Source organism: Brachycentrus maculatus, unplaced genomic scaffold, assembly GCF_059751285.1.
Source record: "Brachycentrus maculatus isolate JH-2025_06_01 unplaced genomic scaffold, ASM5975128v1 h1tg000012l, whole genome shotgun sequence".
Taxonomy (NCBI): Eukaryota; Metazoa; Arthropoda; class Insecta; order Trichoptera; family Brachycentridae; genus Brachycentrus; species Brachycentrus maculatus.
This window is the reverse complement of record NW_028280766.1, coordinates 655601-683579: the sequence shown is the minus strand read 5'-3', so window position 1 is coordinate 683579 and position 27979 is coordinate 655601. Positions and strand designations below refer to the sequence as shown.

The 27979-nt window shown below is 36.6% G+C and overlaps 2 protein-coding genes across 2 annotated transcripts in view; one reads left to right on the top strand and one right to left on the bottom strand.

The window, feature by feature from the left end:
* Positions 1-1028: 1028 nt before the first annotated feature.
* LOC148313425 (uncharacterized) lies at positions 1029-6446 on the bottom strand. The gene is made up of 2 exons (XM_088263214.1): positions 6246-6446; positions 1029-5138 (listed from the first exon to the last, which is right to left on the bottom strand). Exons 1-2 carry the CDS (start codon positions 6444-6446, stop codon positions 1029-1031), a joined length of 4311 nt encoding a protein of 1436 aa, XP_088119340.1.
* A 1943-nt stretch (positions 6447-8389) lies between these two features.
* LOC148313424 (3-phosphoinositide-dependent protein kinase 1-like) overlaps positions 8390-27979 on the top strand; it is a 212884-nt gene continuing 193294 nt past the window's right edge. The window contains exon 1 of the mRNA XM_088262915.1: positions 8390-8408. The gene's annotated coding sequence lies outside the window, so the exon portion shown is untranslated. The remainder of the gene's footprint in view (positions 8409-27979) is intronic.

The window sequence follows — 27979 nt, the reverse complement described above, 5'->3', positions numbered from 1 at the left end:
CTTACAATATTGTTTATAATTTATCGGATATCGAAATAAATTTCATAGGTTTCTCTCAATTTATATATTTAAATATATATATATATTTATATGTATATATATATATATATATATATATATATATATATATATATATACATATATATATATATATATATATATATATATATATATATATATATATATATATATATATATATATATATATATATATATATATATATATATATATATATGTAACCGGCGTGGGTTACGTGCGATGACTCTCAAAAATGTACACGCCTGGTCTTCTTCGGAATCTCCCAACTATGCCACCGTTGTAAGGGGTGACGTTCCAGACGGCCCCGCCGTACCGAGTTACCGAGTAAGCTGGATACGGACGGAGGTGAATGGATGTATGAGCCGGGAAGAGCGGGCACTGGACCGACAAGTCAACCTCAATAGCCCTGATAAGGGCTTTCCGAAACTGGTCCGTGAATCGGTATAATGAGGCGAAGCGGTCCAGGCTGGCGGCGCGGCGAGTAGTCCAAGGAGCGGGAGCGGAGAAATGAAACACAGGTTTCAACAGTCACACCAGAACTGGTTTATTATCAAAAAATGCGCCCTCTATATACCCGGCCGTGATCGCGTACCGCCCGACAGTGGGAAAGTACAGCCAATCAGCGGCCGGGGGAGAGAGACAGCCATATCTCTGTCTCTCTCTAATGGGCACCGGACGGGCTACACTTTCATACCGTACCGGTGCCGTTCCAACAGTTCGTTATTACATTACAATTTACAAGTTTATTTTATCAGTAATCTATTTATACAACTTAACATCTAGGCGCATTTAATATTAACATTGTCTTATTCTTTCTTACATCTAATACATTCTGTAAATACATGAGAAATCGGTAGAATCCATAGAGGCCCTTCTTCGGGTCGCATTCCGACGGGCGACCGTTTCGCTCGCCGCCAGGCGCCTGGAATTCTTTTTCAGGGCCGCCGTACGGGGTGTGCGATCCGTCCGTAACACTCCCCCCGTGCAGCTAGTCTGCACCTGAATTCTCGGGGACGGGTCGCGCGCCTTCTCTTCTTATTACCGCGATCTTTGCGGCCGGCCTGGTGTAGACCCCCCTAGGGGTCTTTACCTCCACGACTCGTACTTGGCCGTCTGCTGCTTGGTCGGCTCGGGTCACTATTCCCCGCGGCCAACAGTTCCTCGGCAGGTTCGGGTCGACAATTACGACCATGTCGTCCTTCTGGATCGGAGGCGCGGGATCGCGCCATTTCTTCCGTTGGGCCAACGTTGGGAGATATTCCCGCAGCCAGCGCCGCCAGAACATATCCGCGGATCTCTGGGCGATCCGCCACTGTTTGCGAAGGCAGGCTCCTTCGTCGTCTTCGTCGTAATGCGCCAGCGTGGGGTGCGCATTAGCGGTTCCGATGAGCAGGTGGTTCGGGGTGAGGGGTATAGCTTCCTCGGGCTGCAGAGTCACCTGTGTAAGTGGACGGTTGTTAACTGAATACTCTGCCTCGGCCAGTATCGTTTTCAGGGTCTCCTCCTTCGGAGCCTGTTCGTTTAAAGTCGCCTTGAGAGCTCGTTTTACCGACCTAACGAGCCTCTCCCATGCCCCACCCATGTGTGGGGAAGATGGCGGTATGTATTCCCATCTTATGTTCCGAATTGTCAGCTCCGCCAACAATTTTCCATCCTTCCGTAGTTCCGTCACGGCGTCGCGCATCTCTTTGTCGGCGCCGTGGAAATTGGTCCCGTTGTCGGAGTACAGGGCGATGGGGCACCCTCTCCGGGAAATCATCCGCCTCACTGCCATTATCGTGGAGTCCGCTTGCAGTGAGGACGCGAGTTCTAGGTGGATGGCGCGTGTAACCATACACGTAAAAAGAACGCCATAACGTTTTTCCCGTCTTCGGCCGACAGTCACGGCTATCGGCCCGAAGAAATCTACTCCGCAGTGCGCAAAGGGCGGTGCGCCGTACGCAAGCCGGGATGCGGGCAACTGTCCCATCAGTGGGATCCTTGGTCTGCTCCGAGCTGTCTCACATGTCTGACATTCCCGTGATATTTTCTTAGCGGCGTCCCTCAGCCGCAGGATATGATACTTCGTTCGTAGGTCTGCTACAGTTCTTTCTGTTCCTGGATGTCCACCTTTCTTGTGGACATGTTCAATCAATAGCCGCACATATCGGCATGCTCCGTCGAGGACGGGTGGGGCAGTGAGGCCTGCCGCGAATTCGGACGCGGCCTTAAGGCGTGTACCCATTCGTATTATTCCATTGCTGTCCAAGTACGGCGTCGCGGCGTACAGACGGCTTCCGGGCGGGCTTCCCTTTCCCTCCCGCAGCATTTGCAGCTCGTCTTGAAATGAGCTTTCTTGTGACCTCCTAATCCACATGTTTTCAGCGTCCTGCATCTCCGCGGCGCGCAACTCAAACCCCCCTCCGGGTTGTCCTGTGACCGAGTGCCGCCGGCATCTGGAGATGAATCGTAGTACCCAGGCGGTCGTGCGCACCAGCCGGGTCCAGGAGGAGAACCGCTCCACCTGCGGGAGGGCCTCCTCGTTCCTTGTGTGTCCGACAAACTGTCGAACCGGTTTTTCTTCGAGCGCTTCTGCGCTTGGTCTCGTTCGCCCAACTTTCTCTGTGGGCCATTCTGTCTCTTCCTCCCTCAAGAAACGCGGGCCCCCAAACCACAGTCCGTCTCTTGAGAGGTCAGGGGTCCCCTTGTCGCGGGTTCCAATGTCCGCCGGGTTTTCCTTTGTGGGGACCCATTTCCATTCTTCACGCGTGGTCAACTCATCGATCTCTCCCAATCGATTGGCCACGAACGTTGCATATTTCAAAGGATCATTGCGTATCCAACACAGCACCGTGCTGGAGTCCGTCCAGTAGATCGTTCTTACTATCCTCGCCTGACTCTCCCTTTTGATGGTGGCAGCCATCCGTGCCGCCATCAGTGCCGCCTGTAGCTCTAGGTGCGGTATGGAGAGCGGCTTCAGGGGGGCCACTTTCGATTTGGCCATCACGAACGCCGCGTCGCCGGCGTTCACAAAGTAGGCTATAGCACAACAAGCCTGTTCAGATGCGTCGCAGAAGATGTGCAGCGTCACGAGTCGCCCTTTAGACTGTAGCACACATCTTGGTATTCTGCATTCGTTGTTCTCCATCAGCCGGCGCCACTCTGACCATCTCTCAGAGTGCTCCGGCAACAGCGTCTCATCCCAGCCCGTCTTTGATCGCCAGACGGCCTGTAGGATAATTTTTGACCGCACGGTGAGGCACGTAATAAAGCCGACCGGGTCAAAAATACTCATCGTCGCGCTCAGCATTTGGCGCTTGGTGGGGTTCTCGGGGATCGAGGCCATCTCGGTCCCATATTCGAAGAGAAACGTGTCGCTCCTGGGGTTCCACATTAAACCCAGGACTCTTTCCGTTGTATTTGCTTCTCCTATTCTGATGGCATTTTCCGCCTTTTCCTTTTCCGCAATGCCTTTCAGGACTCCTGGCTTATTAGACGCCCACCTCGTGAGCTCAAAGCCTCCCCTTAGGAGCACCTGCCTCAGGCCATGTATGAGGGATGCGGCCGCTTCTTCGCTGTCGGTCGCATCCAAATAGTCATCCATATACATTCGTCCTTGTATGGCCGCCGCGGCGGCCGGAAATTCGTGTGCGTACGTTTGGGCGACCTTGTCGCGGACAAACTGGGCACTACTGGGCGAGCATTTCGCGCCGAACATCATCGATGTCAACATGTACGTTTCGGGTTCATCCCGGCTATTCGTTCGCCACAGGAACCTTTGCGATGGCTGGTCAGCTTCATTGATCCTAATTCGCAGAAACATCTCCTTGATGTCTGCGGCTACCGCCACGGCCCCTTCCCTGAATCGAAGGAGGTTCCCCAACAGCGAGGACAGGAGGTCTGGTCCTGTCAGTAAGTGGTCATTCAATGACGTCCCCCGGTGCTGGGCGGCAGCGTCAAATACCACTCTTATCTTACCCGGCTTGTTCGGGTTACTCACAGCGAAGTGAGGTAAATACCACTCCCTCGGGTGGTGCACATTCTCTTCTGCGGGGTCGAGCTTCACAGCATATCCTTTTCCAATATATTCACTTATCTTGGCCTTGTAAGCCGCTGCCAATGCCGCGTCACGTCCTAGCTTCCTTTCTAGAGAGTGAAGCCTGTTCAAGGCTGCCTGGCGATTGCACGGCAGTACGTCTCCGTCCCGAGCCCATAATAGCCCGGTCTCCCATTGGCCTGACGGGAGCTGTCTTGTAGTATTCTTCAAGAGTTCCAATGCGCGCTTATCGGTTGCGCGATTCCTTTCGGCGGTGGAGACGCCCAATGACTCCACGGCGAAGTTTCTCTTCAATAGCTCGTCCAACCCTTGCTCGACCCGGTTGTTTGGCAGATTGAAGTTGGGGTGTACGGTACCCCCGTACGTTACTGGCCCCAGTGTGGTCACTATGGTCAGCTGACCATCCTCCCGAAGCACTGGAGTGTCGATCGGGAACATGAGAGACGCGTTATCGAGGCCGATCAGCATCTGCGGTCTGATGACGCGAGCTCCAGTCCGCGCGGGCGCGCCACTTTTGTGTACAAGGTCCAAGTCCTTGATGGTCCTCGCCCCGATCTCGAATTCCCCGTTGTGATCACTTATCAAGGTCACCGTTACACGCTGCGACCTGTGTGTGTTGCTTTGTCCAGTCGCACCTTTTATCGTCAGATTCCTTGCTATCCCCGTAGCACCTATCGCGCGGGCGACACCCTCCTCGAGGAGGGTCACAGACGCAGCCTCGTCCAACAAGGCGAACACTTTTGCGGTCCCCCGCGGTCCCTTCAAAGTAACCGGCAGCACTTTGAATGTGACCGGGACCTCACAGTCATTTGTCCACAGCACCTGCGCATTGTCCACAACTTCCTCACTTTTCACGGCTTCCGCGGCACCATCCGTGCGGTAGTGCAGGATTCTATTGTGGTGTCTCCGGCAGATTTCACACTTTCTTGCTTCACACTCGGGCACCCTGTGCCCTGATTCCAAACACTGGAAACACAGTTTGGACAGCCGCACAAATTCCCAGCGGTCGTCCACGGTCTTCTTCTCGAACCGTTTGCATCGGCGTAAGTTATGCCCGCTGGCCTTACAAAATACGCATTCCTTGTCACTCGTCGTGTCGCGCGTCGCAAACACGTGACTCCTTGGCTCGACGCGTCGAGCGTTCTCGCGGCGGGCGGGCTCGGCGCACTTGTCGCGCTGACCCGCGCGCTCCTTGTCTCTGTTCCTCGCCACCATTCTGAACAGACCTCCGTGGCGCGTGATGCCGGCGGTGATCTCGTCAAGCCAAGCGGCGAGATCGTAGATACTGCTCCTCGTCTCGCGGCGGCGATCGCGGAACCAATCCCACCGGAGTTGCGTCGGCATCTTGGCAACCATCTCCGCTAGCAGCTGCGGGTTGTCGAGATAGCAAGCGTCCATCCCGTCCACGGTGGTGATGACGTTGCGTATCGAAACCGCAAAATCCACGACTGCTTCATCCGCGGGGTGGTCGGCGAGACTCGGCATCCTCCGGGCGTCTTCCAGTATCTGCGCGATGATGAGTGTCGGGCTGCCGAAGGCGTCCTCCAGCGTCCGCAATATTTCCGACACGTTGCGCGGATACAGTAGCAGGCCTGCTACCATGTGACGCGCACGCCCTTCCAGTGCGCGCGCCAATCTTCCGATGTTGTCAGCGTCCCCTATCCCCCATCTCTCAGTAGATTGGAGATATGCCGCGTTGAAGCGGCGCCATTCCCTCGGGTCTCCGCTGAACTTGGGCAACTCCGGCGGCTGCCCCGACCATCGAAAGTAGTCCCCGCCTCGGGGTGAGGGCTCCGCGTAGATTGCTCTTCCATCATCTCTGCGGTGCCGTTCGTCCGGTCGAGCTCCGTCGACCCATTCGCGTACCGGGTAGCGATCGCGTTCGTCCGGTGCGCGCCAACGCAAGCCAGAGGTTTCCATACGCCTCGGCTCCGCGTTGCCAGTAGGCGCCGGGCCATGTCCCCCGGGCGCTTCTCCTCTGTGGCCGGTCAGTTCGTCCCGCGATTCCCCAGCGAATCGCGTAGGTTCCGGATCCAACACCGGAACCGGTAGAGCTGCGGCCGATGTCCTGAATCCCGTTCTGGGCTGATTGGCGGCGTCGTCCTGCCGCGTTCGTAGGTGGGTGGATTGTTCGACACCCGCGATAACCTCCCCCCCTGGGGAGCTTACGTTAGCTGCTGTGCACTTCGACAACAGCTCACGGAGTTGCTGGAACTGCCTCTCGTTGCTGGCGGCTAGCTCCGCCATCTGGCGGCGCAAGTCGCTACTCGTATCAGTCCGGACTGAACTGACAGAGTCCCGATCCTCCTCACGGCGCTGCTCTTCGGGCTCCATGGCGACGTTGCGTCCCGACCTCAGGGATGCAGGCATCGTAGCTGGAGACTGCGTTGAAGGATCCGGTTCGAAGGACCAAAATGTAACCGGCGTGGGTTACGTGCGATGACTCTCAAAAATGTACACGCCTGGTCTTCTTCGGAATCTCCCAACTATGCCACCGTTGTAAGGGGTGACGTTCCAGACGGCCCCGCCGTACCGAGTTACCGAGTAAGCTGGATACGGACGGAGGTGAATGGATGTATGAGCCGGGAAGAGCGGGCACTGGACCGACAAGTCAACCTCAATAGCCCTGATAAGGGCTTTCCGAAACTGGTCCGTGAATCGGTATAATGAGGCGAAGCGGTCCAGGCTGGCGGCGCGGCGAGTAGTCCAAGGAGCGGGAGCGGAGAAATGAAACACAGGTTTCAACAGTCACACCAGAACTGGTTTATTATCAAAAAATGCGCCCTCTATATACCCGGCCGTGATCGCGTACCGCCCGACAGTGGGAAAGTACAGCCAATCAGCGGCCGGGGGAGAGAGACAGCCATATCTCTGTCTCTCTCTAATGGGCACCGGACGGGCTACACTTTCATACCGTACCGGTGCCGTTCCAACAGTTCGTTATTACATTACAATTTACAAGTTTATTTTATCAGTAATCTATTTATACAACTTAACATCTAGGCGCATTTAATATTAACATTGTCTTATTCTTTCTTACATCTAATACATTCTGTAAATACATGAGAAATCGGTAGAATCCATAGAGGCCCTTCTTCGGGTCGCATTCCGACGGGCGACCGTTTCGCTCGCCGCCAGGCGCCTGGAATTCTTTTTCAGGGCCGCCGTACGGGGTGTGCGATCCGTCCGTAACAATATATATATATATATATATATATATATATATATATATATATATATATATATATATATATATATATATATATATACATACTCATTACGTATATTAGTTTGTTTTTGTTGCGGCAAAAATATCTGGCTCATTTTCCATTTCAGTTTATTTTTCTTACATTTAGCCCACTTGAAAGGCAGTCATGACCGTAGCCAAGTCTGACTGAATACTTTGAATACTTGTTGATTATTTAACAGACATCGTCCAACAACGCCTTCGGTTGTTGAATAATCTTATCCGTATTGATCAATAACCCAGCGGAAGTATTCCCGTTAACAAAAGTGTCTGTCTCGAAAATAATTCGCCGGAAGCTTGACCTTGGCCGTGGTGAACACGGCGAAGCTTAAAAATGAATTATCCTACGACACTGCCGCACCATTTTGTTTGCTGGTTTATTTATATTTATTTCTTCGTGTAACTTGATTCAGAAAATTCAGCCGCCTCGCCGAGTCGTGATAAGCTGCGAGGGCTACAGCTCATCCTTTCAGATTTCGCGTTTGCAAAGAGAGAGAAATAACACTCTGGCTTTTCGTCGAGATGTTTTCTTTCTTTGATTTGTATGTCTGGCTGTTGACGTTTATGCGAATGTTTTCAATGTCGTATTTTCCACTCGGATGTTTTCGTCTCTTTTTTGACTTATTTTCTTTTCTTTTTTTAATCTTTCATCACATTATTTATTTTTGGTTTTTGTAATCATATTTCTTCAAGAAACTCTTTTATTTTAATTACCAAGTATGACTTAACTGCTGTCGAGTGCCATAGCAATTATTGCTATTCCTTTAATTCTCCGTTTCTTACCCCATATAGCAGCTTTTTCACTTACATCCCTATAATAAACTATGTTACATTGCTGTATCCAAAAATTAACCCTTATATAATTTACGATCAAGTCGTAGCTGCTTTGATTTAATAGAATGCATTGTACATCATTGCACACCTTTTATAATATGTGGATATTTACTAACACCAACCCTTCTACCGGTTTCATGTGTAGATATTTCACGCACTCCCCCTTCGTGAACTCTTGATAAATGTTATTCACACAAAATGTTTTCCTTTCAGAAAGACGTTTCTGATTTCCATCAATGATTCCTGATGTTGTAAGTATCTACCTTCTTTTTTAAATAAATAAATCAGGCATTTTGGTTACATTTTTTTTGCAATATATGAACTAATGTTGTAACATCCCTGAGTCTTTTTTAAAATATTTTACTGTTCTGAACATAATCCAGTTATTTACGTTTTACAAATATTCTATTCCAATGTAGGACATTTTTACTACTATGTATAATTTGAATTATAGTTGAATTAAAAATGTACTTTATAAGACATTTCCTCATCTTCTATATTCTCAAAAACGTCTTCACCTTCTAAGAAAGCAATTATTCATCTTATACCTAAATACCTAACCTAGACCTTACTTCTTTTTCTAAACTCTTCATTTTTAACTCTTTTATATTAGGTACCTATTCTTAATTGAGTGATTAATTTATATATAAATATATGTATATGTATATATATATATATATATATATATATATATATATATATATATATATATATATATATATATATATATATATATATATATATATATATATATATATATATATATATAATTAATCACTCGTTTTTAACTCGTGAAGTAATGTGTTGACAATATGTTTACGACGTGTTTTGCACGGAATGTTGTTCTTTAATTTTTATTTCGAAATCTGTTTTGAATTTGTATTAAAAGCTTTGAAGATTCGCTGGCTCACCAAGCCCACGCCAACACTGCTCCTACGAGATAATTAACCGTGTATTTGTTTGCGTTAGAAAATATTATAAATTTCAAAGATTTAAGCAATTTACCTTCATATTGTTATGTCGAATCACTTTTGACTTTTTCGTCATCGTCTCGGTCCAGCATTTTATGATGATGCTTAAATATTTCTATGTATTGAGGTGCTGATGCTCTTATACTATATTACAAGTTTTCTTCAATGTTATGCTAATATGAATTACTACTCAGATGTGATGTACCACAAGTGTTTTGTGACCTTGGGCAATCGTTTTAGTTTTTGCATATTTAGGAAGTGTTCACAGATTCGCATTAAACTCTCGACCAAAACAAACCTGCTAACGCTGTTTCGTAACGAACGCAATTTGCTCAATACCAAAAACCTTATAATTATGATGACATGATTATCAGTCGGTTCTTTCAAATCATGTTTTCTGGCGTTTCTAAGTGTGTTAATATAATCCGGGATTTGGATCTTGTAAACAAACACACGAGTCTCTGCTTCATAAAGACTTTCTTCAATCCACCATAGATGGCTCTTGCAAACTCATATGTACTGTGTCACGAGATTGGTCAATATATCCAGGAGTTTCAAAAATTTAAATCGTGTGGTTGTCAATCATGGATGGAAGAATAGTAAATGTTGAGCGTGTTTAAAGCGATCACTTAACCAGTCTACGACAGGTCATAAGCTCTGTGAATACTCAGCTTCCGTTTTCTTCTGCATATATGTTGATATGTCAAAAAATATATAATTATGACTTAAACGATGCAACTCTTTGATTTGTATCTTTAAGGTTTAATTCACTCCTCTATGTATCATGTATCTACATTTTCTTTGTTGCCGTCTTTATTCCATCGTTTATTTTTTTAAGTAATTAACTATTGTTTCAAACATTTTTTATTGGGTGTATAGTGTACAATATAATGTAATTACTACATTTAAACTTATTCGAACGAGTTTGGATTAATTGAATTATTCATACATTTTTTTATTTAATACGAATATCATTTTTTTGTCTCCTATATAATGAGAATTGTGAATTATCCTTCGAGATAAATAGATGTCTACATCCATTTCTTAAAATCACAATTGAAAAAAAAAGTTGAAACGTTTATAACCTTCACCCCTCAAGATGTTCTGTCGGTTAAGAAAGTTAATTTCTATGAATATTTTGTTATAAAACACCTTTTTTAGTGAATCCTTGTACTTTTCCTGTCCTTAACGTTTCGGCTATCATTAAAGGGTCGCTTTTAGTACCATAGTACTGCAATACTACAATCCGCTGACCGAAGAAAAAAAAATCTTTTACCCGTTAATTATATGGGTTCATTAAATATGATATCGATGACTCAGAAATTTTCTCACTTTTCTTTTTGTATTGATGCTAGTAATATGTACTTAAAAGTCTTCAACACTTTTCAAATTCCTTTTCTTAGTACCCAGTTTTCATCAGTTCATAAAATACTAAGAAAAAATTTTTTTTTCACAAAAACCCTTCTGAAAATTTACCGGGCGTATTGATTCGCGTATTTTTTAAAGCTCAGCCTAAGTTAATTTTGACTACTCGCTGTATTATTGCTTACCGTCTCAGATCTCATTCTGGATACGTAATATGAATCAGAGCTTGGCTTTGCGTGGGATGTTACATAAGGTCAGGGTCACGCACTACAGCTGTTTTCTTTTATATCCCGACTAAATTCTCTAATCCGTTAGCGAACTTTTTTTTTGTTCAGTTTCAAAATATTATATATTTTTATTATCTGCTGAGGCTCATGTTTTTTTTAAATAGCCGAATAACTTTTGAAACACTGGTTTTATTTTGTTAAATGCAGTTCTTTTTTTCTTTTATGATTTTTGGTTTATTTTACAAGGAATCATATTATTATAATATTTCGTCTTTTTCCCGGTCGCTGGTCAAATAAAAAAGTGGAAAAGCTAAAAATATTGGTTTTAATCTAATAATAAATTAAAAATGCAATTCCATCACGAAGTGTCAGTGGATAATATAAATCCTAAAAGGTTTTCACTTTTTAACTTATTCGTATTATACATTCATTTTCAAATCGTTTTTTGTTGCTTAAATTTATTTTTCAAATATCAACGCTATATTAATTATGTTTTCATATACTATACAAATAAACATATCAATAATTCATTTTTTTTTAATTTCGTTTAATTTCAGTTATTACTCGACCAGCATTTTTTGTCAATATGGCAATCAGCCAATTATTTTTTTCACTGTTTGTACGCGTTTCATAATAAAAGCTTGCCGAATTACTTCATACTTCCGCTAGACCTTGTTGCACAAATGGTTTGCATAAAATTCTGTGTCATGTATGCGCTCTTTACCGAGTAAAATGATATCGCGCGGTTTTTTATGACATAAATATCGTATAAACGTATATTGAACAATACCAAATGCCAAACAACCAGCACCGTATCGGAACCAACCGGAATTACAAGCAGCCCGCACTTAGCCGTATTTATTTATCATTGACATTCTAAGATATTACGGACGTGTTTCCTTTCACATTACAAAAAACCTAGCATTTTTTCTCTTTTCAATTTTTGTCTAATATCATAGCAATTAGGCAAGTGCAGCATAACCTTCAAAGATATATGTTTTTATACGTGTTTTTACCCAATTGGCAATTCCGTGGTTAAAAGGCAATTATATTCATGTTTACTTTGTTTATCTTTTTTTACAAAATACTTATTATTACAGTTATTATTGAAAAATGTCGAGTGTTTACTTTTTAGACTACTCAATGAAGTCATAAATGAGCCAAGAAAAATCACTTTAAACAAATTCTACGTCACTAGACTCACATTCTTTTTACAATTTGTATCTCCAATGTAACATCAGATTCTCTCTTCATAGTAACATCTTTAAGTACTTTGCCTAAAAATAGTTGTCGTTCTGTTATTTTTTCTATAGCTACGATTTTTTTCTTCATTCTAACTTTATCCGCAACCGATAGTGCATATCACACTGCATCGTGTCGAAGTGTTATCATGATCGTTAATTACATGAAGGCGAGTTGGTGATGAATCCTACGCTTCAGGTATTCCAGTGTGATGTTAAATTAATATTAATAAATCTTATTCATTATTAATATCTTTCTTTAGAATATATAAATTTGAGAGCATAGGAACTGAAAATGAAAAATAAAATAAAATAAAAAAAACTCGTCGAACATTTTTTTGCTCTTGTCAAACGTGAAATATATTCCCCACGTCAGTACTCACGTTAAAAAAAAACTTTCAGCTAGTTGTTAACGATCAGCTTAAACCGAGCTTTACACTTTCACTTCACAAGATGAGAATTGCGTTAGTTCGGTTATGAAATGATAACACTCACTGTGTTTACATTGACTCGAGTACCTACCCATGTCATTAGCGAAAAATGAGTTTAACTAGAACGCGCCAAATATTTGGGTCGGCTTATCGAATAGGAGCATCGAGCACTTAACGTTAGAAATTGCCTAAACCTGCATTGTTCCGTTGTTGCGTGAACGGCGTTTACGGCTTATCTAAGGAATGCTTTGAGTGATTTTTTTCGCAAATTGATTACTTCTTAATAAATTGTATGAATACCAACTTAAGTTTAACTTGTAAATACGACTGCAAATAATTTCCAAATAAACCCACATCTACACATATAAAAATGAATGTATGTTTGTTTGTTTGTTTGTTGGTTACTTATGGCATGCCTTTACCGCTTATCCAATCACGATGAAATTTTGTAAATATGTTGGATTGTATATGCATTCGGGAAGGTTTTGTATCATTAAAACTATTCCACAAATCGATCTGATGCTATTTTAAGGTAAAAATGAAATCCAGTACTCAATCGAAGAATCCTTAGAATCTACCAAGAATTATATTAATCTACTAAGAATCCAGTACTATAAAAAAGTACGTTAGTGCAAAATCTTAAATCATGCCACGGGTAAAGCATCATGTGTTGGACGTAAGAGCAACATATTCATACTATATGTTACTCATGGTCAAAAGCGTGCTTGATATTGATGCTTAGCATTTTCTATGTTTTAGAATGCATTATTGTTTCAAGGGTTATTACTATTTTCATTGCTTCACAAGCATTGTAAAATGAATCATAATAGAAATGTGTGCTTTAATTTTTTGTCTTTTGACCAAATAAAGCCAAAGCAACGCGTGGCCGGGTACAGCTAGTTTTTTTTTTTTTTTTAATTTTTTAATTTTTTATTATATGTTTACATTTATTTAAATCACAATTTATACATATTTAGAACTTTTTTTGCAGAGACCCACCAAGCCACCTTGTGTGTCTTGTCGGTGATAATAAATATGTCATTGTGTTGACGGCTCAAACTTCAACAATTTATGAGACCCTTATCCCATACCCAATGGTGTGTAGAGCTACACATCAGATATACATGGTATTGACATGATATTTAATTACATAATAATAATAATAATTTGTGTAGCGTTATTGTTATTAGGACATATTCATGTTTCACAAAAACAAAACAATAAATAGAAAAAGAATATGCAAGTCTTAATGCATTTACGAGGCAATTATTTTTGACCTTTTAGTGTAGTTAAATAAATTCCTTTAAATACAGGGTTTGAATAACTTAGGGTTATACTTTGCGAGGTACTAATTTACACTAGCCAAAAATAAATTCTCGGTATTTTTTGTGAAATCACTACCTGATATTTATCAAATTTAATTTATATTTTTAAATACTCGTTTTTGGCAGCTTCTATTAAATTCGTTAAATAATGGTTTTGGATTCATTATTCTTATGATATATCTCAATTCTATATATGTATAAACCTATTAAATCCTATTCTTTGTAGCTAGACAGACAATGTTAACTTAAGTTTGAGTTTTCATTTTAAATACGCTTGCTTGAAAGAAAAATTGTTATACATATGAAACATACTGTTAGTAGTATAAAGTGTTGATGAAACATTTTAATATTCGCCAAAGACGGTATTTGAAGGTGATCACGCATCAGACTGTTGTCAATTTTTTTTTGGGTAATATATCCTAAATTAAACTCACTCAATTTGAATGTGTTTGATAATGTCTTAATAAGACGAAACGCGTCAAATATTATCATATATTCATGTTTTTGAAAAAAGTAATAATTTTTATTTACAATTATATCTACATACATAAATTATTAAAAATAATATTACCAACAATTGTATTTACCTTTAAAACATTAATTCCATGTCAATAAATTCTTCCTTTCCTAGAAAATTAATATAAGGGTATGTACCTACATCCCCCATTAGCTACTGTTGTGTCCCATAAATAATTGCTACACATGTTAAAACTGTCACTTAGAATTGTATGGCTACATAAGGACCATTTGATCTTCACATTCGTCGTGAAAATGCCATAACTAGGCGAAACAATAGTCACAAAAGTCACAATATTATTTTTTATGTGTTTTTGTTAATAAAATACAACTTAGTATACTCAAAAAAACTTGTCTTTGATTTAAAAATTAATACGTAAACCTTGTTTTATTTTGGATATATATTACCCAATAATTAAAAACGGATATCTACCAACTGTCTGCAGTTACAATTAATATGTTGTCAATTTGCCTGGTCTTGTTGTAAATATAGTATAGGTATATAATTTTACCTGTCAACATTCCCTCTCAATGTATTAGACACATTCGAAAATGCGTTAATCGAATATATGTTTTGCCATTTTTCGTTTTCCATTATACATACAAGGCTAAAGGGAAAGTTTCTTAACTTCTCATACAATTATCGAAGTACGAGCGGGAAGTTGCGTGTTCCGGTCTTCCGACCTTGGATTCTGGGTTCCCGGTTAGGCATAATTTCCTGAAAGGGCGTGGAAACCTTCTCAAAAACAACTCTCTCATTCTTACCAAAAATATACTCTGTTTTTTTTTTAAAATAATATTTATCACATCGTGACTTAGTAAATAAAGAAAGTGATATGAACCATACTTTAAGTTACTTTAAATCTGTGGTTCTATATATGTATTTAGCAAACATTTACATGCCTATTTATTATCATTTATATATATTTATCTTTAACTGCACATTTATGTTGCTGTTCAAAGTAGTCAACATTGCTAAGTAGTCGGAGTAAATCAGATGCTTATTGGAATTATCATTCAAACACAAGATTATCAATCATCAAAATATATTTGATTTATTTATACTTTCTTATAGAAATATGATTATAATACTTTAATTTTTTTTATATGTAAATCATGGCGCTTAATCGAATCGAAAAAAAAACAATTACTTCTTATATGTGTACTTTTCTTTTAAAATTATCTAACTTCAAAATATTTTAATAGCAAATTGTATTTATTAGTGAAGTCCATAATTGTAGAACTAGGAAAATAACTAGTTTACAATACAATAAAATAAATTGTAATCGCTACATTGCTTAGTTAAAATAGGGTAAAAAAGTATATTGATATGCCAGAATGTATGCAGAATAATAGGGAGCTAAGTAAATTTTTAAATACGTCTTATTTTTTGTAATAGTATGATATTATTCTAGGATAAAACGTGATTTACTTCATATAATAGTATGTATAGATAAGATCGTTGAATATGACAATTAAACATTAGTTAAAATACTTTAATGTACAGGTAATATGAGCTAACTAAGCGATTCACATAAGTTTTCGCTACATTTAAAAGGAAACTTAGATCGTTGTTGCGTTCTAAGATTTAGGAAGACATAATATATTGTCTATTAAAAATATTTATAATCTTGTTTGTTCATTAACCAAGATGTTTGTTGTACCTACTTTGAACATAATTGCACCATTAAATAATATAAACTCACGCTTATTATGTGGTTATAAGTTTTTCAGTGATTAAATTTATTGTGTTGTACATGCTCGAATCAACATAGCATTCGGCATAAAAATCAAACCATTATTCGTGTTCTTTATTTTAGAAAGCTTTTTAATTTTTATCACAAATTTTCATATTTTTTTAATGATTCAAAATAATAATGTAACTAAAATATTTTACAGAATCAAACGTAGTCAGTACGCTCAAATATTCGCACGAATTATTGGAATCCCTAGACCATATTCCCGGCTCAGTAACATCATGTTTTTAAAAATCAATAAAAACACGTGTTGTTTACTAAATTAAACGCACAATAATAAATCATAAAGTCTGCAATTCGATAAACTGTAATTGAAATAGGTTATCGGTTTTTCTTTAAATGCACAATTGTTGCAAAAACATACACTGTTATATAATATAATGATATCGCTCACTCCTTTCAAGAACGTCATAAATCAAAAATCGTCAATTTTCAGCTGTGCATGTTTTCGGAATGCCGAGAAAATCTACTATATGCCAGCAAAAGAGGCATATTTTTATCTTAATATTTACCCGCTATAGGGCAGAAAGTGTTGTTTTTGCATTTGAAGAAAAGGTATTGTTTAATTATTTTTGGAAATATACTAAATATTTTTCAAATGGAGAAAAAAACTTCAGGTTTTACCTAAAAAGATATGTTGCACAGTTAAAAGTTCAATAAGTGGCTTGATATTTATTTTTAATACATTGTATTATATTTTTAAACTTTAAAAACGTTCTCCTGAAAAATCAATTTTTTTTGATTTATGACGTTCTTGAAAGGAGTGAGCGATATAATTTATGAAAACTGGTCGTATTCACTATCACTAACTATCCTTACCATATATATGATTTATGAAAATATTTAATAGATTATCTACTTTTATATAAGTTACCCTACTACGCTTAAACACTTTCGCTACTATTTTTTCTCCTCTTCAACCTTTATTACAAATGTTAGTCTATTACATCAACCTTTTATATGAAAGATAAAACTAAGTGATGATCAATTATATTAAACGATATGTACTGACGTGATTGATGGTGGATTTTCTTAAACGACTTTTTTGTAAATCTGCCTTTTGGCATTTATGGCAGCGAACGGGTTCGCAAGTGGTTTATGGTAAGCGAATATATGGAACATTCTAACAATCATATGGTGTAAAAGTTAATTGGAAAATAATACCATTTCAATCACAGGAACCTAAAATTTTCGTAAATAAAGCTTATTTTTATTCATAAATTAGTTTTTTACCTGTCATTTTGAGTGTGTTCCAATACTTGTCCACAAATCTGGGTTTCCTCCACTTATGAGCTATTTTTACATTTTTTGACATCTCTACATAGACGAAGAAGTATATGGAAGTCTGGGTATTTACAGGACTTATGACCTATCATAGACTGTCACTTTACACACATGAAACATTAATCTTTCTACCCATGATTGACAACCACACTACTCAAATTTAATTTGGAAATCATGTTTATGTCGTTTCCCAGTATATAAATATTATCAGGGGTTCGGAACTTACAACTAAAAAGGGTCTCTGATAAATAAAAGCTTTCTTAATCCAATAAAGATGGCTCTTATGAACTCATATGTACTGTGTCATGAGATTGATCGTATATATAGGAGTTCCAAATTTTTGAGTAGTGTTATTGTCAATCATTGGTAATGTTGCACGTTTTTAAAGTGATCGCTTAGCTAGCCTATGACAGGTCATAAGGCTTGTTAATACCCAGACTTCCATATTCCTCTGCATTTATGATGAGATGTTAAAAGAAATTAATTATGATTTAATAATTGCATGACGGTAACGTTTTATTTATTACTTAAACAAGTATTAAACTACCGCACTCCATAAACAACATACATATCATTAAGTTATTATCATTTAACAATCAAACTTCTCGGTATCCGCATTCTCAAAGGCATATTCTTTAATTTAGTTTAGAAACTTGAGGTCGTTTGTTGCAAAACTATATTCAATTGTTTCATTATATCTTGCTTCTCTGGTTCCTTTGTATTCCACGTGCTAGTAATAAACTGAGAAGTGCATTGTCGACATCGTTGTGGAATTTATTACATGTCGATTACATTCTTATCATTTATTAATTTTGATACTTCTATTATTTTTTTTCCTTTTTTTTGCTTTGCCTATTTTCGATGTACTACCAAAATATATATATATTTTTTTTTAAACACTTATCCGCACCCAATGGTGCATAGGGCACTGCGTCATATAAACGCAGTGTTATCTTGATCATTTACACATGAAGGAAAGGTGATCAGCCCTCCGCTTCAGGTACCAGTCCAGGGTAATATTGAATAAATATTACAGTGAAAAAATCACTTATATTTATTTGACCCCCCCTGGAAATCGAACCCGGGACCTCCGGAACGGTAGCCGAGCGTGCTGACCATTACACTACGGAGGCGGACCAAAATATTATTACAGTAAAATATAACGGACCCCTATTTAAGGAACTTCGGATATAACAGACAAAATTCCGGTCAGATGTCAAAATAATGAAAAACGTCCTCTTAAATAAAATAATATTTAATTATACATGCTTAATTTCAAGTGTCGCCGCATGTTAACCATTTTTAGCGACCACGATAATCGCAAATTACATCTCAAAACTTTAAAAGTGCAAACAAAACTTTCCATTTTCAAAACAGAACATCAAACAGCAACGTCACTTCACGACGAGTGTCCGAAGACAATAAATATAATTTTGTTCATGTTTTGTATTGTATATTTATATCTCAGTACAATGTTTATACTATCAAAACAAAGTTTTTTACGGGCTTTCGGCTCCGACGGACACCCCCTTCCCCAATTAGTCAGTTATATCGAAGTAATACTGTACTTTCAAAATTTCATAAATATTTTAGCTTCCCATATATTTTATGCAATCAAGTAATTTTTACGTTGTTTTATCAAATATATATATATATATATATATATATATATATATATATATATATATATATATATATATATATATATATATATATATATATATAAATATATATATATATATATATATATATATATATATAAATATATATATATATATATATATATATATATATATATATATATATATATATATATATATATATATATATATATATATATGTGTATATATTATTAAATTTCATATAAAAATGAAATGAGCATTGAAAACAGGAAAAATTTACATCAATAGTTTAACTTTGTACTAAATTGAAGCGCTTCGTAAATAATAGATTCATGTAAGATAAAAATTTTCCTTCTTTTTCACGTTTTAATTCGCATGTACTTTATATATAAATAAATTTAAATCCTCATTATTTTTTTATACAACAATGCAGGCTTGATAATGTATTTATTAAGTCGCCACAAACAGACAGACAGGAAACATTAATATCCTTGTTGAATTAGAATCTAGAGGTTTTTCACCTCCGTTTACCCTTCAGTGAAAAAAATAATTTAATTGTGCATGTTTAACATTCTCCTCGCGCGAAGTTTCCCAGAATCGGACGCAATTATAATTGAGTTATTCTCGACGAACTTTTGGCAATATTTCAGTGTCAGGTTCAATTCGCTTTCATTCATTATTATCGGGCGAAATAATAAGTACGCGGCGAGTGCGACTGCACCGGTGCGCGACCTCTAGCGGCCGCCGCGCGGCCTTGGGTCTTGTTTTGCAATGCTGTGGGTAGGTACGCAACGCAGTGGTTCCTAACATTCTAATCGTGAAATTATAGTAAAATACTATATATTGCTGGTTTACACGCGTATTTTTCACTTCAAATTGGACGTTTTACAATCCAAATTAGAAACTTACTAACTAAAGAACGCCACACCACTCTGTCCTTGCAAACATTCTTCGCCTCTTCCACGTTCATGCATCTCCTCATACATACCGGCAAATTAGACGTTTGACAAATCAAAATTTAAGTTTAACAAATCAAGTTGGACGCCTTAAAAATTATTTGGACGCCTTACAAATCAAATTGAACGTTTTTAAAACAAATTGGATGTTATTTTGTATTTTATAAAAAAGGTAGAATTTTGAAAAAAATATTTATGAGTTCCGTAGAACGGGGCTACTGAACTTTGATGTTTTTTGAGCCTAGAACAAAAAAATAAATAAATCTGTATTTGGTCTACAATAATGAACGTATCGACATGAAATACAAATCCGAAACTTCATCAACGGAACCAAGTTTAGAATCCCTGCTACAGAGAATAGCATCCGGCTAGCGTTGATTCCGACAGCAGCTTGTGTTTTTACATTGATGAATTAATATTTAATTATACATCCACGTAATTTTATTAATATTTTTTCCGAGTTGTGTTAATTATTTAACAAAATTATCTTATTTCTAATCGCGAAATGTGAACCCGTAACAGACGATAAAAATAATATAACATTGACATTTTTTTTAATTTATCGTGGATAAATACAATATTAATCAATGCTTAAATTTTTCTTCTTCCTTTGTCCATCTCAGGTTCCTCCGACGTCGACTTTCCACTTTAGTGGAGTATGTGTCTTGGGCAGATCTAATCAGCGCCTTAACTGTTCTGATCCTTGTTTAATCTCGTTTATTCCGGAGCCAGGAAATATGCCTTTTACACACATCGTCGACACTCTATGTTTCTTTTTATGACGATTAAATGAGAATACTTATACAACATTTTTTTTATATTTGAAGAAAAAATATTCAAATTTTCGAAATCCTTACCTCCTAATGATATTTGTCGATTTCTTTGAAATTTTTGACAAAACGTACATAACGTGTGTGTATAAACGCACGCGTTTTTATGCATCTTTCGAAATAAAAAAATAATTTATTATTTTGCTGCCTTGTGACAAATGGAAAGTGCTTTTTAGTAGCTTTTCTGAACATGACAACGCCTTCTGTAAAACGTAACACCAATACTTATCATTTTTCATGATGGACAGCTTGCTTCTTCAAAGCTGTTTAAACTCTATATACCAAAAGCATTGTGAAATTAAACATCTTAGAAATAGATGGTTTATTTATTTTCAATTCAACCAGGCTTTATAATACTAATAATATACCTGTATATATTTTTTTAATAGTTTACAATCTCACTCATAAATGGGTATATATGCTCTTTCTTCTATAAACCTGCGCATTAGTTGTTAGTTTACTATTAATTGTTGTTTATCATACTACTCTTTTTTCCTTAGAGCGACGTCATGTTTAGAAGAGGCATTGGAAGGCCTCTCTCACACCCACCGCTTGTAGGATGGACTGCATATAAAGTAAAAACAACAATCCTAAAAATAGCTCAACGCTGTATTGACTCGCGAGAGTGTTGCCCCAACCCGTTACAGATTGCCTTTGAAAAACAACTGATAAATTAAGTTCGGAGCACGTATCGCTCACTCCTTTCAACAACGTCATATATCAAAAATCGTCAATCTTCAGTTGTGCATGTTTTCGGAATGCCGTGAAAATGTACTATATCCCAGCAAAAGCGGAATATTTTTAACTTAATATTTACCCGCTACAGGGCAGAAAGTGTTGTTTTTGCATTTTGAAGAAAAGGTATTGCTTAATTATTTTTTTAAATATACTAAATATTTTTCAAATGGAGAAAAAACATTCAGGTTTCACCTAAAATGATCTGTTGCACAGTAAAAATGTTCAATAAGTTGCTTGATATTTATTTGAAATACATTTTGTTTTATTTTTAAACTTTAACAATCTCCTGAAAAATCAAGTTTTTTGATATATTTATGACGTTGTTGAAAGAAGAGAGCGATATGAGTAAACAGTAAACAGATTCAGTTCAATTATCAACAAGACAATAATCGTATTCATAAAACATTTCTGAACTAAAATCTAACTAGTAATTTTACTGTATTTTTTGACATCTCAGCATAGATAAAGAAGTATATGGAAGTCTGGGCATTTACGGGGCTCACGACCGTCATTGGCTGGTTTCAGTGATCACTTTACACACTTGTAATATTCACCAATTCTACCCATGATTGACAACCACATTACTAAAATTCTTGAAAGTTCTATATTTATATATATGATCCAATTTCGAAATATTGTACTTGAATAACCTTACATTTTTACTAGAGACATCTATTGGTGAGATGAAAAAGGTTTTTTATTGAACAGAAACATTTTTATTTGTATGTAACGTCCGAATCCTGGACTATAGTCCTTTTCATTCTATTATTTTAGCTTGCAATTTATTTACAACATTTTGAGTGTGTCTAAATTATTTGAACACACTCACAATGTTGTAAATAATTTTAGTAATTTATTTTGGGTGAGGAATTTGAGTCGAAATTACTGTTTTTGACAGAATGCTTACAACGGTTATCAAGTCTAGACTTTTTTTATTATTCTTTGTAAGAAATATAATTGCCTTTTTCTCTTTCATTCGGTGAACTTTTCTGATGAGAAACGTGTTGTTATTTAAATTTTGCTGATGCCGCTTTACGCGCTCACAATAATGGAGTCACTCAAATAATTAATTTGCATTTTGTTTGAGAAAAACATCATATTTTTATACAACCTTACTGACGCACATTCGAGTTTAAAAACTTTATTAATAAAAATGTTACGCTGACGATGTGAATAAAATAAAACTTTTATTTTTGTAATTAATTAAAGTTAACAGAAGACATTTGAAACAGAGTGCAATTTAGAATAATGAATGAATCACGTAATTAAATTTTAATCAAATATACCTGTTTATTTTTTCATTAACAAAATCGTGTCCTTACCCTGGTATGTATGGTATGTCAGCGGCGTGATAATTAATTAATTAAGGAAGGTAGTAAAGGTAGGTAGTAAGGTAAGCTGGTACTACTTAGTAAGGTAGGATAGCTACTGGTTGCGTTTTTATATGTCATGCTGCTAAGTTAGGATAAGCACTGCTTTTCTGCTTATATCGAAGGCACATCCCTAGGTATATTTGTATATACGTATGTAGTTTATACTTATCCTTCCGTTTAGCGCATTAATTTAATTTAGATTAAGTATGTTACTTAAAATAAAATAATATTATTTTCAAATAACGTGTTATTCATACAGGTTTTTAGTTGTCGGGCATAGTAACTCACAAAGGTCATAATATATGCATCATTAATATACAAGTTCGCTTTTTTGCTTATTTATTCATTCCATATTATTTCGTTGGGCTAGTAACGCGATTCCTGGTAAACTAATTAGTCTAAATAATAATACTATTCATTTAAAGTCTTTGTTGTCTGGCTTTTTTTTCGAATGATAAACAGTTCCTTTGCAAATATTCTTAGACTCTAGGAAATGCATTCTCAAATTGTATAGAAACAGCTTTTGACTAAGTTTGAATTTGTCGCGACATCAGATATTTTAATAATGTATTAAAAATTATAGTATATTTTTGCTCCTCTGCTAAATTGAATATTATTTATTAAAGGATATATTTTTGATGTTTTTGAACTTTCAAAGTGGGTCTTCTGGAGGAGTCGCTAAAATGAGTTGATGTGCGATTGAATTTTTGACTAGGAGAGATGACTAGAGATGTGAATAATAAGTAACTTTTTCAGTTACCTGTTTAGGATAATAATAAATAATAAAACCCTTACCGCACCCCAATGGTGCATAGGGCACTGCTTCATATAAACGCAGTGTTATCTCGATCGATTACACATGAAGGAAGGTGATCAGCCCTCCACTTCAGTCCAGTGTAATATTGAATAAATATTAGAGTGAAAAAATCACTTATATTTATTAAACCCCCCTGGGAATCGAACCCGGGACCTCCAGAACGGTAGCCGAGCATGCTGACCATTACACTACGGAGGCGGACCTGTTTAGGATAATATTCGTTATTTTTTCTTAGTTTCTATTTTTATGTTTGAGTTTTTCTTCAATGTCAAATTTATGTATTTTGATTAATTTAAAATTAATCCATTTTTAGTTCAAGTTTTTCTTGGTAAATACTACTATTTCTGAAAATGTATTCTTACACGTGTTTTGATGCATCCCGCTTCATTTTCAAACATCATATGTGGAACCGTTTCACGGTTTAATCTTCTAAATCCAGCGCTAGACAGTTCGTAAAAGATTTGAGTAAATCTGTTTGGAAAAAAAATCTCGTTTCAAACTTCGCCAAACCTACCAGACTTGAAATTCAAATATTTGCACACGCATTTTTGCAAAGGTGGCTCGTAGAACGGTTGACATTTCTTTGGGAGCTCGAATTAATAACAAACAAAAAAATCCCGTAAAACTAGTCATTAATTCGAATTCATTACTAACTTTTTTTAAATCAAACATTATTGAGGAGAGTTTAAATAATTTAATTTTTTTTTACTGACTCAATTCTATATGATGATAAAAAAAAATTATAAATGAAATTTAAATTTAAATTTCATATTCTGACCTTTTTCTAAATCTGACTAAATATTTATTCATTTCGCCAAAAAAAACCGCATATGTACAATATATCGTTACAGGACAAGGTAAAAAAAATGCGCAAATGAAGCAAGCTGCGTCTTTTTCCCCTTTTTGTGCGCTCAAAAAACGACTATTGGATCTTTTAAATGTTGTAAATAAATTATCTGGTCAAATTATAAGCTTAATAATAAAAATGAAAATGGTATTTTCTGGCGTTTCTCATGTGTGTGATTATAATCCAGGATTCGGATCTCACATACTAATATAAGTGTTTCTGCTTAATAAAAAAGCTTCTTTACATCTCACCAATAGATGTCTCTAGTGAAGTTCTAGTGATTCAAGAACAAAGTTTCTAAATTGGTTCATATATATAGAACATTACAAGAATTTGAGTAGTGTGATTGTCAATAATGGGTAGAATTGGTGAATGTTACACGTGTGTAAAGTGATCACTTAAACCAGCCTATGACGGTCGTAAGCCCCGTAAATGCCCAGACTTCCATATTCTTCTTCATCTTTGATGAGATGTCAAAAAATAATATGACTATTGGATCGTTTAAAACATTAAAAATTCAAAGCTTTACACACATATTTAAATCTATTGCACATTTTGTTGATATTTGTGTTTTCAAAGGTAAATTTGGCGCCGGCAAAACAACACTCTATGTGATAATTAATCTATACAATGTAATGATCGAGTGAAAAATCAATATTTACAAATTACTTATATGTATTTAACTATGATTGATATTTTCAAATTCATTAGGTTTTGATAAAAAACTTTAGTCGGAGTATACTTATCTTAATTTGTAAACACGTTTTTAATTTATTCACATTGAAGGATTTCAAGATCTCTTCTTTGTTTACTATTATTTTCATCGTATTTATTTAGTACAAAATAATTTTCTATACACATTTTGTAATAAATAAATTTTATTAGCTGTGTCCGTCCTGGCTTCACTAAAGATCAGTTATCTAGTTATCTTTACATTTAATATTTACCAAAGTAAAAAAGTGTGTGTGTATATATATATATATATATATACCCTTGGCACATTTAAGCTTAAAAGCATTCATTAGCTAGCTAAGTATAGCAACAGCAACATAAAAATTCTTTCCACAACAGTGCAAACGGTTATCATTCGTTAAAATAATGATGTTTTTATTGCATTTCTTGAAAATAAAACTGTTTATTACATTATGCACAAAAATATCTTAAAGTGTGTTTAGTATATGTATAAGTACCTAAGTAAAAAAATGGTCAAGAACATTTTGGTTCTTTCTTAATCCAGCTGCCACACGTATTATATCGGTCAGTTGATATCTCAGCATAGATACATATGGAGTCTGGGTATTTACAGGGTTTTAGGACCTGTCATAAGCCTGTTTTACTTTATACACGTGTAATAGTTACAATTCTACCCGTGATGGCAACCACACCAACTCAAATTTTGAAAGTTGTACATATATATTTTTAGGTAATTTGACTTAGTTAATTTATTTGAATTTAGTTTATTTATGTTTATATTTTTAGTTAATTTGTCTTGTCATCTTTCGTACTAAGAGTTCTTGGCTTCATCTATGGTTAAGTGGAGTAAGTTTCTCTTACTTAGCAAAGACCTTTTTTTAATGTATGTTAGATTCCCTCCTAATTATTTTAGATACTAGTAGACGCTTTGAAAACACGATGATATCAATAAGCTTAAATTTTTTCAGGAAAAAACAAATACTATTTTCTTTAGCGGTTATGTTAGAGACATTAATAGAGGTCACGACAACACCCCTGGAATACTTGTGTACGTTCTTTATATAATATTTCATCAACATTTTTCGCGGAATGTACTGCATCCGAATAAACAAGATATAAATAAACACTCGTATATAAATAGTAAGTTGATTGGCCATTCTGTGAATTCACGTACAACGGATGAATGCATTACGCTCTTGAAATACTTATTTCCTAGAATTGTTTGTTCACGTCGAGCGTTGAGCAGCTGGCTGCCTTTACGAAATATGTGCCTACTTTATTTTCCTAATGCAAGTACCTACTCACTTAAATCCGCCTTGTAAGTGCTCTCAAGCTTTTTAAAATATTTAATTGAATAATTGCTTAACAGCCTAAATCGTATTTTTAGTTTATTACGGTTGATATGGATTGAAAATAATATCGGTAGTAAAAAAAAATATTGGTGAAATTAACATTAAATTAAATATTCTTCTTCTTCTTCTTCTTTATTTAGGACAATGTCCTGTTACTCTCCGGTCCGCTCCTGGGAGGTGGAAGAACAGCTGTCTCTCCATCGTTTAGGTGATCTTCCTTGGGGACTGTTACCTCTTATGCTGCTGACTGCTCCTATTCTCAACACTCGATCCGAATTTGCTCTTCCCGAATAATTTCTCCTGAAACGTCTTCTTTCTCTTCCCCATCGCACAACATCTGCGACATCGCAGATTTATAAATCATTTATTTTTATTGATATCTCAACATGGATTAAGAATAATATAGGAGTCTGGGTATTTACTATGCTTGAAACTGTCATAGGCTTGTTCAGTGATCATTTTACAAACCTGAAACATTCACCATCTACCCGTGATTGACAACCACACTTGTCAAATTTCAGTTCGACAAAAAACACAAAAAAGAGTTCTCGGCCACCATCAATAGTTGAGTTAGTTTTTTTTATGTATATTTGTCAGAAACCTTCATGAAATAAACGTAAGATTCCCAATATATTGTACACACTAGGAGATGCTTAAAACCATTGTTATTTTTTTTTTACTTTTAATTTGATCAGTTACTTTATCCAGGTCAATTTATCAATTATTTGAAACAGATCAAAATACCTGTTTATACTCACGCTCCCATATTTTTCTTCATCTGTGTCGAGATATTAATAAAAATAACTCCTAAGTGTTTAAACTCAGATTTATAAACGATGATTTGGACATAAAAATATTGTGAAAGAATATTCTATTTATTTAAACAAAAAAATGTATACCCTGTATGCTTATTAAGTAAGACATGAAAGTCCTTTTTGAATCCGCTGAACATTATTATGCGATTTGAGTTTTAATTTGACCGCGCGTTCAATTTATTTGGTCTTCGTTATACGATATATTTTAATGAATTTAGTAATTAGTTGTCGTATTTTCATTTAATTCCATTAAATGATCTTGTACGAAGAAAATTACCAGCAAAAAGTCCATTCATAAAATACTTGTTATGTATATTGTTGATACTTAATATATAGTTTTTTAATTTTCTTTTGAAGATTTTTATTCTCTTCTTGTAAATATTATTTGACTGTGACTGCTTTTATGAAAGATTTTCATTAATGTTAATATTTATGTAGGTCTGTTGTGCTATTATTTATGCCTTATTTTTAGTCGTGAAATGATCATTGGTTTTCATTTTTTGTATTGTATCGCTTCATTCATCTCATTCTTGTGAAATATCATTTCCGTTGCCACTTTCTTCGGCGATCGCTACAAAATAACCAAATAGTTATTCAGCACTGGCATATACAGTTACTCTACTTTATTTTAGTTTATTTTTCTTCATTCAACTATTCCATTA

Excerpts from the sequence above, each read along its gene's own strand:
- LOC148313425 (XM_088263214.1), bottom strand. The coding sequence starts at position 6,446 with ATGCCTGCATCCCTGAGGTCGGGACGCAACGTCGCCATGGAGCCCGAA. Across the intron at positions 5,139-6,245 it reads CGAAGTGCACAGCAGCTAAC|GCCAGCGGGCATAACTTACG; the intron begins GTAAGCTCCCCA and ends GTATTTTGTAAG.